The following is an 18868-nucleotide window of genomic DNA, read 5'->3' as shown; positions in this document are numbered from 1 at the left end:
CCCTTTTAGCCCCACTCAAAAGAGGTAACAATTTTGACAGCTTCTTGTATATCTTTCCAAACATTTTCTATGCATATACAAGCATATGTGTGATTTCTTTAAAAAATGAAATTATATAAAATATAATGCAACTTTAAAAAATTTAATAATGTATATTACTTTCTATATGACTTTGTATAGTACTATGTCATTCTTTTGAACAGTTATATAATATTCTATAGTATGGATATATCTAGTTTTTTCTTTTGTTATTATAAATAATATAGCAATGACTGTTATTGTACACGTATTTTTTTGTAATCCTGTAGCATTACTGGAAGTAGGATTTGTGAGTTAAAGGGTATGTGGACTTAAAAATTGCTAGATATTTCAAAATTTCCCTTTAAGGATGTGCCAATTTATTATACTTCATATGAGGATTTAAGAAGGAAAGATACCCCAGAATTCTGGAATAAAATGCATACCGTATTTTTAGTTAATTATTTTGCTAATTCTATCTTTCTATTTTTCCTTCCTTTGAAATTTGCTTACTCATCTTATGTAAACTCTTGAAAACCAATTAAATTTATCATGTTTGTGATGATGAGTATACGTGCAATGTGATGAGAAAACTAATATTATGTCTATACTATATCTGTGCTGTACTGAATTGTTACATAACTCTCAAGTTGTAATTGATGGGTTATTTTCATCTTACAAAGTAAAAGTATAGTCATCATTATTCACTTGTAATTGGAAGCTAATAGTTCAGGCACAACCCTTATCTTCTCTCATAAGGGTTTCTGCTACTCATATTTAGAAAATAAACTTGGACAATCTTGCACCAACAGGATTTTTTTGATTTATTATGTACTTGACAGATTGAGCTAGAGTCTTTGTATATTTCAGTAGCTCATGAAATGTTTTAGGTTAATTACCTTATTAAGAATGGGAATTGAGTCTTTGCTTTTTAGTTTATTAGTAAAAATTGAAAACATTATTGTTAACTTTTAGCAGAAAACAATCCTACTTTGTCAAGTTGAATTTTAGATCCTTACTTATGGCAGTAAGTTTCCTTTGAATTGGACAATTGGGAAATGAAATTATATATTAGAGAAACTTCTATACAGATAACCATTTAAAACACAAAATGTGTTCCACTGTGGTATTAAGTCTCTATGGTAGACCTAGAGTTGAATAATGCTGAACTCTCTGGGGGAGTGGTTTTATTCATGAGAAGTAAACTCAACAGGTATATCCATCTGAGTTGTAAATACATAGACTGCAAAATTACTCATACGAAAAATAATACGTAGGAGAGTGAAAGTTTTTCTTTTTGTCTCAGGCTGTTATTTAGTCTGGTCTAGAGTTTCCTCGGTTTTCCCAAATTCTTGTTCTGTTAAAATAGTTGGTTTTCAATGATTTTTCCCTCCAGGATACCAGAGGACTATGTCACTTATTGCCTTACATTAATATTATACTCATTCAATACAGTGATGATTTTTATCCTGCCACCTAGAAATTACCTGGGGCAATACTTGCCATAAGACACACAACTCAGAAGGTATATTTCTCACAAGTAATTCTGATTGGCACCTCATTGAAAATTGTTTTCTTAACATTACAATATTTGCTGTCGTGGAATATATCATAACCTAAAAATGGGTGTATGTAGTGTGCCATCTATCATGTGATTTTCCTGAGTCTATTTGTAATTGTCAAGTCTTTAAAGTACACGATAGAATTAGCTAACTTTTTTTTTCAAAGGAACCCTAAAGGGTGACTTTTTTTCTTTTTGAGACTATGCTGCAACTCACAAATCCTTTTGCTATGGAACTGAACTTTTTTTTTCCTTCTTAAACATTGTGTAATAAGTTAATTCATTTTAACCAATCCTCAGCTATTAAAAAATTTTCATCATGCTGAATGTCCATTGCCTAGTTGAAATTATCATTCCTTTTTTAAAATATAAAAGATTTCCTAGAAAATGAAATCAAATCTTTTGCCCTAGGGAGGACAGGAACTTTTATTATTAACTTAGATTTTATAAATGATTCTATTGCTAAACCTCAGGAAATGGATATAAGTGATATATATGTATTTAAATACTTATTTTCTTGGGGTTTAACTTTGTGAACATAATTTATCACTGCGTAAGGGGAAGAGTTTGGAAAGATAAATATTTGGTGGGATGTTTTCCTCTTAAGATGATCTCCCCCAACAGAGGAACTATGAGAATTATTCTTGTTGATCTTATAAAGTCCAAGGGTCACGAGTCATGCTGGGTCACTTTTTGACTACTTTTCCTTGAAATATACATGATTTCACCGTTGTTCCCTTAAATCTTTATAGCCTCCAACCCTAAATTATTTATTTTCTTTTTTTAAACTTTTTTTTTTTTTTTTTTTTTGAGACAGAGTCTTGCTCTTTTGCCCTGGCTAGAGTGCCGTGGCATCAACCTAACTCACAGCAACCTCAAACTTCAGGACTTAAGCAATCCTTCTGCCTCAGCCTCCCGAGTTGCTGGGACTACAGGCATGCGCCACCATGCCCTGCTAATTTTTTCTATATATTTTTAGTTGTCTAGATAATTTCTTTCTATTTTTTAGTAGAGATGGCGTCTCACTCTTGCTCAGGCTGGTCTCGAACTCCTGACCTCGAGCCATCCTCCCGCCTTGGCCTCCCAGAGTGCTAGGATTACAGGCGTGAGCCACCATGCCTGGCCTCCACCCCTAAATTTAATTATTTGCTTGTAATAGGTGAAGGCTTCTCAGTGAGGAGTTGGCAGCATTAAAGGATCATATGGGGTCCCTGGTGTTTCATAGTCTCTGGGAATTTAGCCACAAGCTTGGTATATCCCAGATGCTTTTTTTTTTTTTTTTTGGTATTAGCTCATTTAATTCTCTCAACAATCCCATAAGATGAATACAGTTAGTATCCTCATTTTCAAGATAGGAAAACTGGGACACAGAGTGGTCACTAACTTGCCCATGGTCCCTCAGGTACAAGTGACAGTGCCAAGGGTAGGATCTTATTTTAGAACCCAGGACTCATTTTCTTCATTGAGTCGTGGTTAACTTAAATTTTCATGATACTATGAATTTATATTCCTGAGAATTGGGACTTTGGAGTCAAAGTTCAAAGGGTTATGTAATTATACATTGATAAACTAGCTTTTGAAGATTGTCTTAAATGATTAAAAAACAGAAGCCCAACATCACAGAAGTCATTAATGTACAGCTGGCACATTGTCCAGAATGAGAGTTGGATGGAATAAATGCAGAAACAGAACTGGGAAGAAATCTAGTGCTGAGCTAGGATTGGCATTGAAGCATTGTTAAAGTTGGCAGTTCTAGTTGCCACTTGGGCAATGTGAATTCCGTGAGTGGCCTACACTCGCATTGATTTTCACCTTTTTTGTAAGTAACAACTATTGATTTTTTTTCCTATCCTTTCTCATAACCAATGACTCATATATTTAGTTGGATAGTATGACTTAGGGTCTTTGGGCTCAGTGAACTTCATGACCTTAAAGAAGTGTCATCCTGTGTTTTCTCATCTTGTGAATTTCTTGGGAAGTCTCAGAACATTGGGACCAAAGGGGACATATGAAGAAGGTTTTATTTTAAAACCTACTGTAAAGATTTGGAACCAATTATACTCCTGTGTTATATAGCGGAATTGATTAGCTTAGGGTTTAGAATACTTCTAGAACTGTGTATTTCTATTCACAAGAGAACAGGGTCTGTCCTTGTGCTGATGCTATGAAAATGGAATTCCCCGAAGAAAGAATATTCAATATAAAAAGTTAATACTTGCTGCAGTGGAAATTGGGCTGCAGCTGATGAGGCTGAAGTTGTTAATATTGGTTATAAAAGAAAAATATAATTCTCTTGAGTCAAATCAGCAGATTAATTAAGTTCATTTTTAAAGTGAAGATTGGCTAAAATATAGTAATATCAAATTAGACTTTAGAGACTTGCATTAATGGATAATTTTTTTTTCTAATTAAGTATTTTGGTTAAAATTTCCCTTTGAAAATAATAGGCTCTAACCATCTGGTACGGGAACTTTGGAAGAATATTGAATGTTAAATTATAAAGTCCAGGTTTTCCCTTCTATCTAGTGAGTTTCAGTTGTCAAATCTATTTAGTGACAACACAAAAGGATAATGTTTGTGGTTTAAAGCCAGACAGCCACTTGAAATATCCCAAAGCTGAAGATGTTCACTCCTTCCTCCCTCACTGAGCATCACTAATTGATTGTCCCAAAGGTAAAAACTGTTCCCAATCTTTCAATAACTTTAATGTTAAGTAGTAAGAGTCTATGGGTAAGAAATTTTAATCAAGCAGTTACATTAAGACCTTCTTTTTGTAAATATATTTCAAATCTTGAGAATTAGTTTCTTAGAGTCTCTTGTTTACAATTTTATTCCCAAGTCTCTCACAAAACTATTGGACACGAATATAATTTTTACAGAATTTTGTTTTGAGGCTAGTGGGAAAAATGTAGACTTTGGAGTCAGAATTGAAATTGAATTCTGATTTTTCTTCTAGAAACTACTTCAGTGACTTTGGGCGAGTTACTAAACATTTCTGAGATTGAGTTTCATTTCAATTCATTGGGCCTAACTTCATTTGCATGTGGGTATCACTGTGGCTATAAATAACAGAATGTATCACAACATTCACAAAGATAGAAGTATCTGATTATTTTGATTTTAAAGTATGTGCTAAATTAGATAACATGAATAATAATGCTTTTCTCCCTCTTATGTATGTGAGTATATCATCTGTCCACCTAAAATACAATAGTATACTGCTATTAAGGGCTCTTTCCACATTCCATGAGTACTCATTTATTGACATTTAAAGTATTATGTGGAAATTTTTAAACACTTCTTTTAAAATTATGTTTACAATATGTGTGATATATGAGGCTTTAGACATATGGAATTTCATTTAAAAATAAAAGAGTTACATAAATAAAAGCATATTTTTGAAATGGAATTTCTAAATTTCAGGAATATTATTACGGGCTTATATTTCTGTAAGCCAGCATAGGGAGAGAGGTTAGGCACAACAGTGGGAACTAGTGATCATTTGCTACCATTTAAAAAATAAATTTTAGCAGTGGATTGTGGGATCAGAAAGGTATGCAAATGATAGTTTTGATTTTATAAAAGTTTTCCTTCTCTTCCTTTTCCTCCTCTTACTAGAAAAAGATGAATAGATTGTAAGGAACCAAAATAGTGCTGATGAAATTAACTCTACAGCCTATCAATCTATTTTGTAATCTGTTGCCAGATCAACCTTGGCATTCTGTAGAGAAACAGGCAGTGAAGGAAACCCAAGCATAAAGCACTTAATCAACTTGCCTGAGGATGACATTATTTTCCTGGACAAAATTTTTAAGATGACCTCTTTTCTGCCTCCAGTTTTGCCCTGTCTTTTGCCTATCTGACCCCTAACATTTATAAATGGAAGTACTTAAGTTTTTTTTTTTTTTTTTTATGTCAACATTATAGATATATTAAAACTTTCAGCACAAACTGTCTCCATGGTCACCAGTGCTAGCCAGGTACATTGTGAATGTTTGCTAAATACTGACCCTTTAGTGTCAGGTAAAAAAGAAAATGAACAGTTAGACAAAATATTTAGGTGTTTACAGTTTATGCTCATCTACACAGCCAGGTGAATGCAGTTATTTATATATGACCAAATTAGCATTCCTTTCTGTATAATCTATGTTGTGTTAGGGGATATATTTTCTTAGTATGAAAATGAAAGACAATTTTTAATAAAAATGTTTCAAGAAATGAAATAATATCTCTAAATGGTTTACGAAATTCAAGCCGTACTTTAAATTGCAGCATTTAGAATTTTTTCCAAGGTTGTTACTGTTTTTGTTTTTTATGGTGTGTTTTTCTTTTGTGTGGAAGCAAATTTGATGAAGTTTTGGTAGCCACTGTTCCTACTTTATTTCTTTTATAGTCTCTTTGTGAAAGTAATGGTAGACATCCTTCATGAATTTCCTAATGACCATTTCTATTGTGATTTTTTTTTCCTCTCTCTAAATAAACTTAGTTAAGGATGGCATTAGTTTTGCTGAGAATGTGAATGTGTGTTTATTAGTAACTGTTAGTGAAACAGTTACTGATGCTGTATATTGGCAAAGGAAGTTTATACATGCAGTTCTTTTCTATTTCCTATCTTGCCTTATTGAAGCCCAATTTTATTGAATGATTTATTTCTTAGGCATTCCTCATGCTGTTTGTGGAATTAGTTCCTAGTTTCTTAGATGTTTATGATTGCTTGGAAATCTTATCTTCTTAGAGTTCAAGAAGGTTGCTATTATGAACTTTGGAAAGTTAGTATTTTTTTTTAACTATAAAACCTCCCCAGATATTTGTCAATTATATGTTAATGATGCTGGGAAATAAAATAAAAACAAAACAGAGTTTTGATTCCAGATAAAATAGAGTTAAGATGCTCTGCTACTGAATGGGGCTATAAAAGCTCTCCTGAATACATGGAGAAGCTATTTGAAGACTCTGAAAAGTAAATGCACACAGTCCTTGTATGGTTCTGATATGCACGAATTTCATTACTCCAATTTGCTCAAATAACACTGGTCCCCAAACAATGCCGTTACCATTTCAGTAACCACAGTATATTAACTAAGAGAAACTACATAAAGTATAAGCTTTGCTGCTACTTCTTGAGTCCACCCATTACTATGGAACTGATTACTTCATTTGTAGTCTGTTGGTGATTGGTCACAAACAGTGAAACATGATCGTTACATTTTTTTGTCCCCCAATAATAAACCCATATGTTATTTTATAAAAGTAAATAATGAAAAAAGGGAATTAGCTAAAAAAAAAAAAAACAAAGAAAGCATAGCGAAAGAAAGAAAAAGAAAAGAAAAGTAATAGTGCTAGAAATGAAATTAAAATCATATTATGGAGGAATTGTATGTGGAGTTATAGAAAAAGTAGCTGACAGTGGGAATATTGACACTGCCCCATTCAAGAATCTCTAGATATGCAGCCAGAGGAATTCAGTGAAGTCATTTTTAGGAATGACAAACTCTTTTAAATAGCTTCTCCAGATTAAAGCATTTTATGTCTTCATTCCATTTACTTCTTGCTATTGTAGTCATCCCTTTAATCATAATGATAAAAACTATTATTTACTGAACAACCTAATCTGCCCCAGGTGTTGTTCTAATTATTTTACGTAGATTGTCTTATTTCATCCCCAAAATAAAACATATGTAAAGCTATTATTATCTCATGGGGTGTTGTGAAAGATGTGAACAGGTGCCAGGGCAGATACAAAAGTAGTACAGCTGAGGAAAGCATGGCCAGGCTTCCTTTTGGTCCTGAATCATGATGTTTTAATGATCCTATGTCTTATTTTGAGTACCCATTGTTGCCCAGATGATCTCCTTTCATAGTTCTGGGTTGCAGTGTAATTAATCCTTTTGAGTTTTATGTAACTTTTTTCAATTCATTAGCCTTGACTTACAGTTTGTTTCTAATCAGAGTTTTTCCAAATAGAGACACAAGATGTTCAGAAATCTACATGAGAATTTAAAAATTGGATATTTTATTTTAATGATAATCTAAAAGCTTCTATAATTTTCTTCATTTCATTTATTTACTAGTTTCCAACATAACTGGTTGGTTTCCTACATCCTCTAGTGATGACCAGTGACTTTTTCCCCTTTGAGTATTAACTCACAATTGTATGCATATTTTAAGTGTTGTAGTCCATTGCGGTTTTTCCTGATGCTCAAATTGTTTCATCTTTGGCTAGAGAGAACCTACTCAACTTGACTCCCAAGTTTAAAAGTGTGTCTTGATGCTTTGGATAAACTATCTTATAAACAAGTATTGTCATTCAATTTCAGTGCCCAAATTTTATTTGTATTCATACTGGTGCACAGTAGTAATGCTTCACTTATTTTAGTCTAATATCAAAAGAACATATGTAAAAGAATAGACCTAATCTGTAAATGATGCATTTATGTCAAGTTGAAGTGAAAATATGTTACATTTTCTGTGATGTCCATTTTGCAGATTTCAGATAGGGGAAAATGGGCGAAAATGGAATCATCACTTGGTATGTGGTGAGGTAGTTATACTAGACGTGAAAGAATTTGTACCATTGTAGTTAGTGCCACAGTCTTGGGTTGAGATTTAGTTTCAGCAAAATAGCATCTTCCACCATAGAAAATTAATGTTAAATTGAGTTTTATTAATATAATGTTTTTATTTAATTTTGTTTGGTTTGGCTTTACATCTACTTAGAAGTTATAATCCTAAAGAGTTTAAAACAATTTTTCTGACTTTATATCTTATCACTTTGTTTTTGTGTTTCAGGAGTTATCAAATTGGTTTTATTCATCATCATTAGATTTTGTACAGTGTCTGTTGTCGTATTACGACTTTTAAGTGTAGATTTAAATTCTATTGCATTTTTAGTTTTATGTTTTAGGTGAGAAACATGTTTTTGCCATGATACCTATAGGAGTGATTTAAAACAGACTATGTTTCACTCATCCACTTTTACATTTTGTTTTCTGCATCTTATAGATTCATCTCCAATGGCTTAGGATGTATCTTTTTGAAGTTTTAAAATGAGGTTGCCAAATAGTTTATCTAACTTTTTATCTTATTTTTGAAAAGATTAATTTTAAACATCTTTTATTCCTCCTTGATTTTTGGGTATTTTTTTGTTTCTCTTGTTATGCAAAATTTTCTGTATGTTCCATGTTGACTTTTTTTTTTTTTTGGTGGAAGGGTGCATGTATGTGTGTGTAAAGATTCATTTTATTCATCAACTTTTAGTTACAGTTTAGGATTTGTTAGCAAATAAGCCCACATAAAAAGGATGCTGGCAAGTTCTACTTTTGGCATTGGTAGATAAGATTATTTTGGATCAATTCTCCTACTGGGAACAACTAGAAATGTGAAAAATGTGTAAAAAAGGATACCATGAATCTCTCAGAGAACTACTAAGGCAGTGAAGAGTTTTGTATTCAGGATCTGGCAAAAAAAAGGAAGGTCCTGAAGGATGAGTCTTATGTTTGAGACTTTTTTTCTCCTTTAAGGTGATAACTGATTCCAGAAGAGGTGAGTTAGAAGCAGAGAGGCTAGGATCAGAATTATTAATCAACTCAAAAGGCTAGGGGGAGACAAAAACTGGAGTTCAGAAACCCTCCAGCTTTCAGTTGTGGACTCCAAAGGGTTATAGCGTGGGAGAAATGGTGAATTGAAAATAAGAGGAATGATAACTGAAAATGGACCAGCCTTCATGGGGATAGAAGCCCATCTTTGAGTGATTTCAATTCCCAGCTGGATTAGGGTGATTTGGGATTGCAGTTGACTTCCTGTCAGAAGCAAAACCAAATCTCTTTTAAATTATCTCTGCAGTTTTTTCATATAAAATATCTATCACATGATAAAAAATACTGAGGCATATTAGGTATAAGTAATCGCATACTGTACAGTCTCCTCTTTCAGATACGTTATGTTTCTTTATGTGGGTGGTGTATGAATTAGATGTTTCAATCTGGTTTTGTAAGCCCTTAGATAGTAGAAATCTCTTCCACATTCTGGTAATAGAAGATGGAATAGCTAGTGAGAGATACCACTGGTTCTTAAAATATTTATGTTTACTATTTTTTTTTTATTTCCTAACATAACTTAGTTCAAAATGTTCTCTGTTATAAATTCTTCTTTTGGAACCTAGACATTTCAGATATAGCTTTTAAAATCTGTTTGTATTTGGAATTTGTTTAAAAAGAATAATTCTTCATTATATTCTTTAAATTAGTTAAAAGAAAGCTTGGAACAATCAATAGATCAACTGCGAAGTCAACGTTTATTGAGAAACTCAGGAAGGAGAAGTATCTCTGTTACAAGTCTGAGTGCCAGTGACCTCGATGGTGGCCCTGTGGCAGGTAAATGCCTCAAATGTTTGGAAAACCCTTTTCTGTTTTAAAAATATGTCTATAGAAAATCCTGAATGCATTTAATCTTTGGAGAAATACAACCCATACATAACATCATATAGATTTGGTGTTAGAACATGGAGTTATCAAGAAATTTATGGTGCATATTTTGAGATATATTAAAGAGTCTTTGTTATTTTATTAGTTTTGTTTTTCTCATACTCTGTAGAACATATACAGCTTTACCTGGCAAACCTGGATTTAATTGTTTGCTGCCAAAGACTCAAAACACACACACAGATAAGATTCACGATGTGGTATACTTTCTGGGTTAGATGTCTTGTCCTAGCATAATAGTTTATCAAATATCTTATGAAATGTCCTGTGACACTTGTTAAGATCAGGTGAATTTTAGTTTTGGTGTGCAGCTGGATGTCAATGGCTAGATTTAAGATTATAACACATAGTTTGCCTTAATTAATCTTATACATTTTCCTATAGCACTGGGATTCATGTTTGAATCAAAAAGAAATGTCTGTAATGAAGCGAGGTGATTTAGATAGATTGAACATCAGTACCTCATTTTGTTATTATACTGTTGATTATGATAATGATTAAAAATTGGACATTATCATCTACTCTTTTTTAATAGTAGGTTTTTATTGATTTTTATAAACTGTTCAGATTTTGGTTTATTTGAAACATTCTGTTTTGTAACGTACTAGTCAAAAGTTTTTATTTAGCAATTTATTACTTTTGTATGTGAAAATATGTTACTTGTTTGGAAAGCATAGCAAATTCGACCTTTTGACATGTTCTCTTTTCAGATTATTTTATCTGCTTTAAGGGCAAGATTAGTGTGGGTTCTGTGGAACTTTATGGCCACAGCAAGATACTTGGGAAATAGTGTGGGTCTGTGGTATATCTGTATCTGGCGTGTATGTACAGAGTAAAATTTTGGATTGTTTCTTCTCATGCAGTGTTTTAATCCCCTCCTTTTCTCTCAATTGTAAAGATAGCCATCGTTTTCCACCTACCTCACCTCTGAAGGACTATGGGGATCCACAGGGTGTTAAACGAGTTAAATCCAGATCTGGTATCCAGTTTGTTCGAGAGCCTGCTGATATGGTCCAGGTACTTTATACCATTCTGTAATTTGTATGTAGCATTACTTACCTTTCTATATAAATGACTAACACCTGAACTTTAAGGCTGTATTTTAACCAAGAATTTCATCATCAGAAACTTTGGACTGATTTTTTTTTAACTAAGTAAATGATTTTATTAAATTTTTTTGTTGACAAATCATAGATGTATACATTTATGGGGTAAAATGTGATGTCGGTGTATGTGTAAAACAAGGCATGAATAAAACAAGTTCATTAACATATCTATCACCTTGCTTATTTTTATGGTGAGATTTATTCTCTTAGTTATTTTGAAATATGTAATATTCAAAATTCAATATTACTGACTCTAGTCACCCTGGTGTGCAGTAAATTTCAAAACCTATTTCTCCTGTCTATCTGAAACCTTGTACCCTTTGATCAACAACTGCCCTTTCCCATGTCTATCTGAAATTTTGAGCCCTTTGATTGACAACTCCCCAATCTCTCCTTTCTCCACCCCAGCCCCACCCACCCTGCACCCAGTCTCTGGTAACCATTGTTCTACTCTGTACTTCCATGAATTCAAAAGAGTAAACATATAAGCCAGATCATGTGATATTTGCCTTTCTGTGCCTGGCTTATTTCACTTAGCATAACGTCCTGTAGATTCATCTGTGTTGTTGCAAATGACAAGATTTCCCCCTTTTAAAGGCTGAATAGAATTCCATTGTGCATATATACTACATTTTTTTTATCCATTCATCCGTTGATGGACAATTAGGTTGTTTCCATATCTTGGCTATCGTGAAGAAGCTGCAATGGACATGGGAGGACAGATGTCCCTTTGGCATATTGATTTCAGTACCCTTGGATATACATATGGAAATGGGATTACTGGGTCATATGGTTATTCTATTTTTAGTTTTTGAAGAACCTCTGTATAGTTTTCCATAATGGCTATACTAATTTACATTCCCACCAACAGTGTACAAGGGTTCTCCTTCCTCTGTAGCCTCTCCAACTTATTTTTCATCTTTTTTATAAAAGCCATTCTAACAAGTGTGAGGTGATTGTGTTTTTAATTTGGATGTCTCTACTGTTTGGTGACACTGAGCATTTTTTCATGTACCTATTGACCATTTGTATGTTGGCTTTTGAGAAATGTCTGTTCAGATCCTTTGCCTATTTTTAAATTGGGTTATTTATTTTCTTGTTATTGAGTTGTTGGAGTTCCTTATATATTTTTGATATTAACCCCTTGTCAGATGTGGTTTGCAAATATTTTTTCCCATTCTGTGGGTTGTCTCTTCACTTCATTAATTATTTCCTTTGCTGTGCAGAAGCTTTTTAATTTTATGTAATCCCATTCGTCTATTTCTGCTTTTGTTGCCGGTGTTTTTGGAGTCATATCCAAAAAATCATTGCCCAGACCAATGTTTTAGAGCTTTTCCTCTATTTTTTCTTCTAGTAGTTTTACAGTTTCAGGTCTTATATTTAAGTCTTTAATCCATTTTGAATTGATTTTTTTTTTAATACAGTGTAAGGTAAGGGTCTAACTTCCTTCTAGTGCATGTGGACACCCAGTTTTCTCAACACTGTTTATTGAAGAGACCGTCCTTTCTCCATTCTGTGTTCTTGGCAGCTTTGTCAGAAATCAGTTTACTGTAAATGTGTGAGTTTATTTCTAGGTTTTCTATCTGGTTCCATTGGTTGATGTGTCTGTTTTTATGTGGGTACCATTACTGTTTTGATTATCATCACTTTATAATGTTTTGAAATGAGAAAGTGTACTGCCTCTAGCTTTTTTCTTTTTGCTCATGATTGTTTTGTATATTTAGAGTCTTTTGTGGTTCCATATGAATTTCAGGATTGTCCAAGTAAACTATTTTATTTTCAATATATGAATCATCATCATATTATTTTGAATTTTGTTATAGAGGATTATATTTTGTAGAACATTTGAAAGTGAGTTGGACATGTTTCCTTGTTTCTTTCCTTGTTCAGATGTCTCATGCTTCTCTAAGTCCTGCTAAGTCAGCTACTTTCTATTTTGCTAAGTTTAGTTTAGTATGAACAAGTTAGTCCTTGTGTGATTGACCTATTGATTTTCCCCCATTAATATTTTCCTGATTGTTGAATCACTGATGGTGCCATTTTCTAATAAGTAAGAAATTGCATACCTTATGTATTCACTAAAGATTTCTGAAGTATTAGTTCTATGTATAAATTTCTTTTCCTGCTTCTTTAAAGTTCTCCACCAAGCTGAAATTTTTTCTTTTGTTATCTTGGGTAGCTAAATTAATTAGAAAAGGGCTAGGGAAGTTTCTAACATTAACTTTTTTGTTTTGGTAGTTTTAGGATTGGGCATGCAAAGCTTGTCCCAGTATACTTACCTGTAGCTGTTGCCTGTTATAGCATAAGGTAAACTGATAATAGAACCAAGTACATTAGAAAACACCTTGTGGAAACTTTTTCTTGAGTATGTTATTTTTTGGTAGATACAACTTACTAGCATGGACTATATGATTAAACCTAGAGTAGAGAACAATACCTTAACATTACTCATTTACTCTTTCATTCTATTAGTGCCTCTGTCATTGGGATAGTGCTTATACCTGGAAACAATGAAGAGCAAAAATCTTGCTTTATCATTGAGTTTATAATCTAGAGGGGAAGCTAGATATTAATAGAACATACTATTCAAATAAATACATAAATATACCCATAATTATGAACTTGAAATGCATGCTATAATGGAAAGAAGCATAGGGCTTCAGGAGTATATAGTAGAGGGACCTGCCCTAGTTAAGGAAGTCTTCCTGTAGAAAGGTTGTTTGAGCTGAGGTCTGAAAGTTGAGTAAGAGTCATTCCAGGTAGAATAAATAGCTTGGCAAAAGGGAGGATGGCACCTATGAACAATTTAAAGAAGGCCACGTGGCTAAAGAAGTATAAAGGGCTGAGATCATGCAAAGCCTTGTAAAGCACTGACAAAATTATTTTGAAAAGATCACACTGGCTGTAATGTGGAAAATGGAGTCAATGTGGGCATACTAATTAGGAGGATATTGCTGTGTTCTGGGTGTGAATTGTTGGTCACTTGGATTAGGAAAAATAGAGTTGGAGAGAATGGGGTAGAATTAAAAACTATTTAGTGGATAAAATTGAAAGGTCTTGAAGAATAGGTAGCCATGTGGGGAAGGTAGAAATAAGTGAAAAGGACGTGTCAAGGATAAGTCTTAGAATTCTGGTTGGCAAAATTGGGAAATCATGATGGCAAATCCTAAGTGGATGGCTTGTTCGTTTATTACACTACCTCCACTCCTTTCTTTTTATTGTTCTTCCTTGTTTTAAGTTCTGTTTTCTTAAGATGACCCTTAGCTCTACTTGACTGCGTACTTTCTTAATGCTCCCAGTAAAGAATTGTGATTTGTTTACATAACTGTCTCCTATACCAGATTGTGAGCCACTTGTTTCCCAGTAGCTGGCACTGATTAGTTGCTCAATGTGCATTTGTTGAAATGAATCAGTTTGTTGTTACTGCAAGTCTGTATAACTTATAAATTTTTATTATAAATTATAGTATACAAATACATACGTAGCATGTATATTTATAGTTAAAGATATAATGAGAATAAACACCATGGAACCATCACCCAGGCCAAGAAATAGAGCATTGTCAGACCCCCCCAAGCCTCTTTTATGCACCTTCTTTCCCCAAAGGGTATCCATTATCCTGACTTTTATATTTATCATTGTTTTGCTTTATTTAAAAAATATATTTACTGCTTACATCTTGTTTGGTGTTGCCTGCCTTCAAACTTTATATAAATGGGATACTACTGTAATCTTTTATTATGTTTTTGACATTCAACTAAACTACTGTATGGGTAGCTTTGATCATTTAATTTCAATGCTTATGGTATTCCACTGGAGGAATATACTGCAGTTTATTTATTTCCATTCTACTCTTGGTGTCCTTTTGGTTTGTTTCTTATGTTCTCTTTATAAATAATGCTGCTTCATACTTTCTTATACATGGTTCCTAGTGTAGATGGGCAGGAGTTTTGTATAGCAGGGGCTGGAAAACTAAAGCATGTAGGCTGATAGAATAAAGTTTTGATGTCACTCAGCCACACTTATTTGTTTATAGCTACTTTTGCACTACAGTGTTAAAGTTGAGTAATTGTGACAGAGATGATATAGCTTGCAAGCCTGAAATATTTGCTACTGCATCCTTTACAGAAAAAGTTTGCAGACTTCTCTAGAGTATATACGAAAAGTAGAATAGCTGTACAATAGAATGTGATGGTTAATGTTGTATACAGCTTTTAAAAAATTGCTTCTCTTTGAAAAAATATTTTCTTTCTTTCAGAATAAGCATTTATTTTGTTCTTTCTTAACAAGATTATAGAATTTAGTCATTATTGCAAAGAACAAGATCTTATTCTTACCTTTAGTAAATCTTACTGGAAGAATTCAATAGAATCCTAAATGGATAACTCTGTTTTGTCTTTGCTAGTTTCATGCTTTTCATCAGTCCCTCCGAGACCTCAGCAGTGAACAAGTTCGCCTTGGGGATGATTTCAACAGGGAACTTTCCAGAAGAAGCCGGTAAAAGCAGAATATGGTTTTCATGGGAGGCATAAACTATTAGGAGAATAAATTGGCTTCTGTAATTGACATGTTTACATAGATTTAAAAAACAGTGTTGTGTTTTTACTAGTATCTTAAAATTTATTAATAGAATACTTCAAAGCCCTTTGAATTTAGAATATATCATGACTCAGTGTTAGAAAAATTAACTTCATATTTCTAAAAACATTTTAACTTAATACAATGGAATGGGGACATTATGGAGAGACACATTGTAAGAGCTTAGCAAAGAGGTAGCTTTACAAATACATTGAAGAGAGCAAGTCAGAGACTGATCCTTGGCATTGCAGAAAAAAAAGTGTTATGTGGAATTTGTTAATGGACATGAGCCATTGTAGAATCTGATACTTTAGCTTTTAGTTGAAATCTTCAAAAGTCAGTGGTTAACATCTGCCCAGTCTTTGCAATTTTGTCAATTTTGGAAAGTCCCCAAGAGCTATCATTTAATTTAAAACTTTTTCACTGTCTTTTCATTTTCATCATTGGTGGCAGGAGACTTTCTTTTGGAGGCCATATTTTTCTAAAAAACAAAGATTTTTATACATTTTTTTTAGTTATAATCTATGTACAGTGAAGTTTAGGGAACAGGAAAGCTGAATTGAACTTCATTTACTATGTTCTAGCTATCTAAATCATACTGCACTCCGGTTGTGTGTTTCTGCAACAAAAAGAGTCAAAATTATAAATATTAAAGCTGTGGATATCAAGTATAGTCTGCTTGACTTTCCTCCTTTTAGAATAGGAAGGCAAGAAATTTAGTAGTAAGAATAAAAGACTCTGCTCCTATTATCACTAGTACTATTAGCTAACAATTGAATACTTATTTCATGCTAGAAAGATTTAAGTTTAATTCTTGCAACAACCGTATGAAGTAGTCATTATTATTTTCTCCATTTTATGATTAAGGAGGTGGACACATAGAGATGAAGTCTTTCTCAGCTTGCCAAAGATCAAACAGGAAGGGTGTAGTGGAGTCAGAATTTAAATCTAGGCTGTAAGTCCTCAAAGTCTCTGCTCTTTACCACTTACAGTATACTGTGATTCAAAATCATTTTCACATGTTGTTGATATGAATAAAGCATTTAAATTCCTGAATTGTGAGCAACATTATTAAAATTATACTTTTAATCTTTTAAACTGGTAAAACTAAGTTAATTTAATATTTAGATTTTTTTTTTTTTGGCAAGTTGATAAAACTAACAATGGCATTAACATTTTAATATTTGTGTTCTTAGTTAGGAATGGTTTTATTATGTAGCTTTTATGCATTTCAAGGGAAAGTATAAATTAAGCCCTGGGAACATGAGTTTCAGGAAATGGTTGTCCTGTAAGAAGATACAGGGGAAATTACAGGGATGATTTAGTTGATTAGTTTAAATGGTCATTTGAATGTGCAGTGTCGGACTGGGACTCTTCTGATCTATGGGCCAGTACCATCTGGTGGTAGTCTTTGTGACTCAGAGGCATTCGTGAGGCAGAGAAAGTTATTTAATCCAAAAGAAGAATCGAGTTTCTTGTGAAATAAGGTGGCTTAACTTTGTGGATAAGTAAAATTTTAGGATCCAGTTCTGCTTTACTTGTATCACAGATTCTTGATTCACATTCATAAAAATACTGGGTAGGAGGTTAAAAGGCTTAACTTTCTATTGGATTCAGAAAGATTGGTATTCTCATTTAATTACTGATTTTTCATATTTATTGCCATCTGTTGCAAAAAGTGCATTGAATAATAAAAGTAGACTGGAAAGTGAGCTTTTCGAAATAAATAAATTTTAATTCAGAACCCACCTACTTTGGATGACATATTAAGAATTGATTTAAGGAGGGCAAGTTAGAAATCTGTTCTGTTAGCATATGAGAATTGATGATGGTTTGACAAGAATTATGGCAAGTGAGTGATGGACAGAGGTGTGTTTCAAGATTATTTTGGAAATCAAAGAGATGTGATTTGGTAATGGATAGGATATGGAGGGTGAGGGAGAATAACCAAGGATGACTCTAAGATTTTTGATTTGAGTAACTGGGTAGATGATAATTCTACTTCCTGAGATATGGAGGACTGGTTGGGGTAGGTGAAGGGTAGAAATTAAGAGTTTAGCATTGGATATATTAGGTTTGAGATGCCCATGAGATATCCAAATGGCAATGTAAAATATGCAGCTAGATATTTACTCTGGAGCTCAAAGGAGAAGTCTATGTTAGAGATATACACTTAAGACTGGTCAGCATGTAAAAGTGCCATTTGGAACTATGAGAATGGATAATATCAAGAGAAAAATTACAGGGAGAGCATGGAGGACATGACTGAGTGGCAAGGAGTTTCAGTGTTTAGGAGTCTTATATATGAGGAAGAGCTGGCCTGAGAAGGAACAGCTAGTGAGATGTGGGAAGTCCAGGAGAGCATGGAACCATAAAAGCTACGAAAGAGGTAAAAATAAAGGCATTTTCAGAGATTTAGCATTTTAGAAAATTTATCTTTTTAAGGTAACTTCTTTTTGAAGGAATTACCTAAGGACATATAAGTAAAATAAGATTATAACCGAGAAAAGAGAAAGATACTTATTTTAAGAAATAGCAAAACTAATCTAGGGATTCAATGACAGTGACTCCAGAATGACAGCCACGTAGCAGGCCCAGGAAGTATTCACTCTAAACTAAAGCAGGAAAGTCAGTATCCTTTGTGAAGAATGTAGTGAAAAGAGTGGAGTAGATTGCTCATAGATGATTTAGTAAGAAGTGGGAGGAAAATATCAATGGATGTGGTACATAAGGCCAATAGAAGGCCAAATGATTATGAGAAACCCTAGAAAAACCAAACACATGGGATCGTTGTGATCCAAATGTGAAGCCTACTAAAATGTGAGCATGATAGAATGTGCGCAAAAATCATCAATTTGACTAAGATGGAATAATTCATAAGATGTATAAATATATTATGTAAAATTACACGGGTGATCCTAGAAGAACTGAAAATAATAAATTAGTTGGAAATTGGAGAGGGAGCTAAGTATCTGAAAACAGGAGTCAATCAAAAATGTCTAGAGCCAAAAATGATGACAGTAACCAGCAAAAAAATTAAGAATGGAAATGACTGTGCATGGTTGCTAGAGGGAAATGGAGCCAGAGTTAAGAAAATCTGAGACAGAAAGGCTTTTTCATTTTCT

At 33.3% G+C, this 18868-nt stretch overlaps 1 protein-coding gene across 1 annotated transcript in view; it reads left to right on the top strand.

Annotated features, from left to right (window-relative positions):
• CEP128 (centrosomal protein 128) overlaps positions 1–18868 on the top strand; it is a 340191-nt gene that overhangs the window by 26703 nt on the left and 294620 nt on the right. The window contains exons 5-7 of the mRNA XM_069465188.1: positions 9825–9951; positions 10958–11076; positions 15571–15662. Of these exons, the coding sequence (XP_069321289.1) occupies positions 9825–9951; positions 10958–11076; positions 15571–15662 (338 nt within the window). The remainder of the gene's footprint in view (positions 1–9824; positions 9952–10957; positions 11077–15570; positions 15663–18868) is intronic.

The sequence above is a fragment of the Eulemur rufifrons genome, chromosome 2 (genome assembly GCF_041146395.1).
Source record: "Eulemur rufifrons isolate Redbay chromosome 2, OSU_ERuf_1, whole genome shotgun sequence".
Classification (NCBI taxonomy): Eukaryota; Metazoa; Chordata; class Mammalia; order Primates; family Lemuridae; genus Eulemur; species Eulemur rufifrons.
This window is presented reverse-complemented; position numbering and strand designations above follow the sequence as displayed.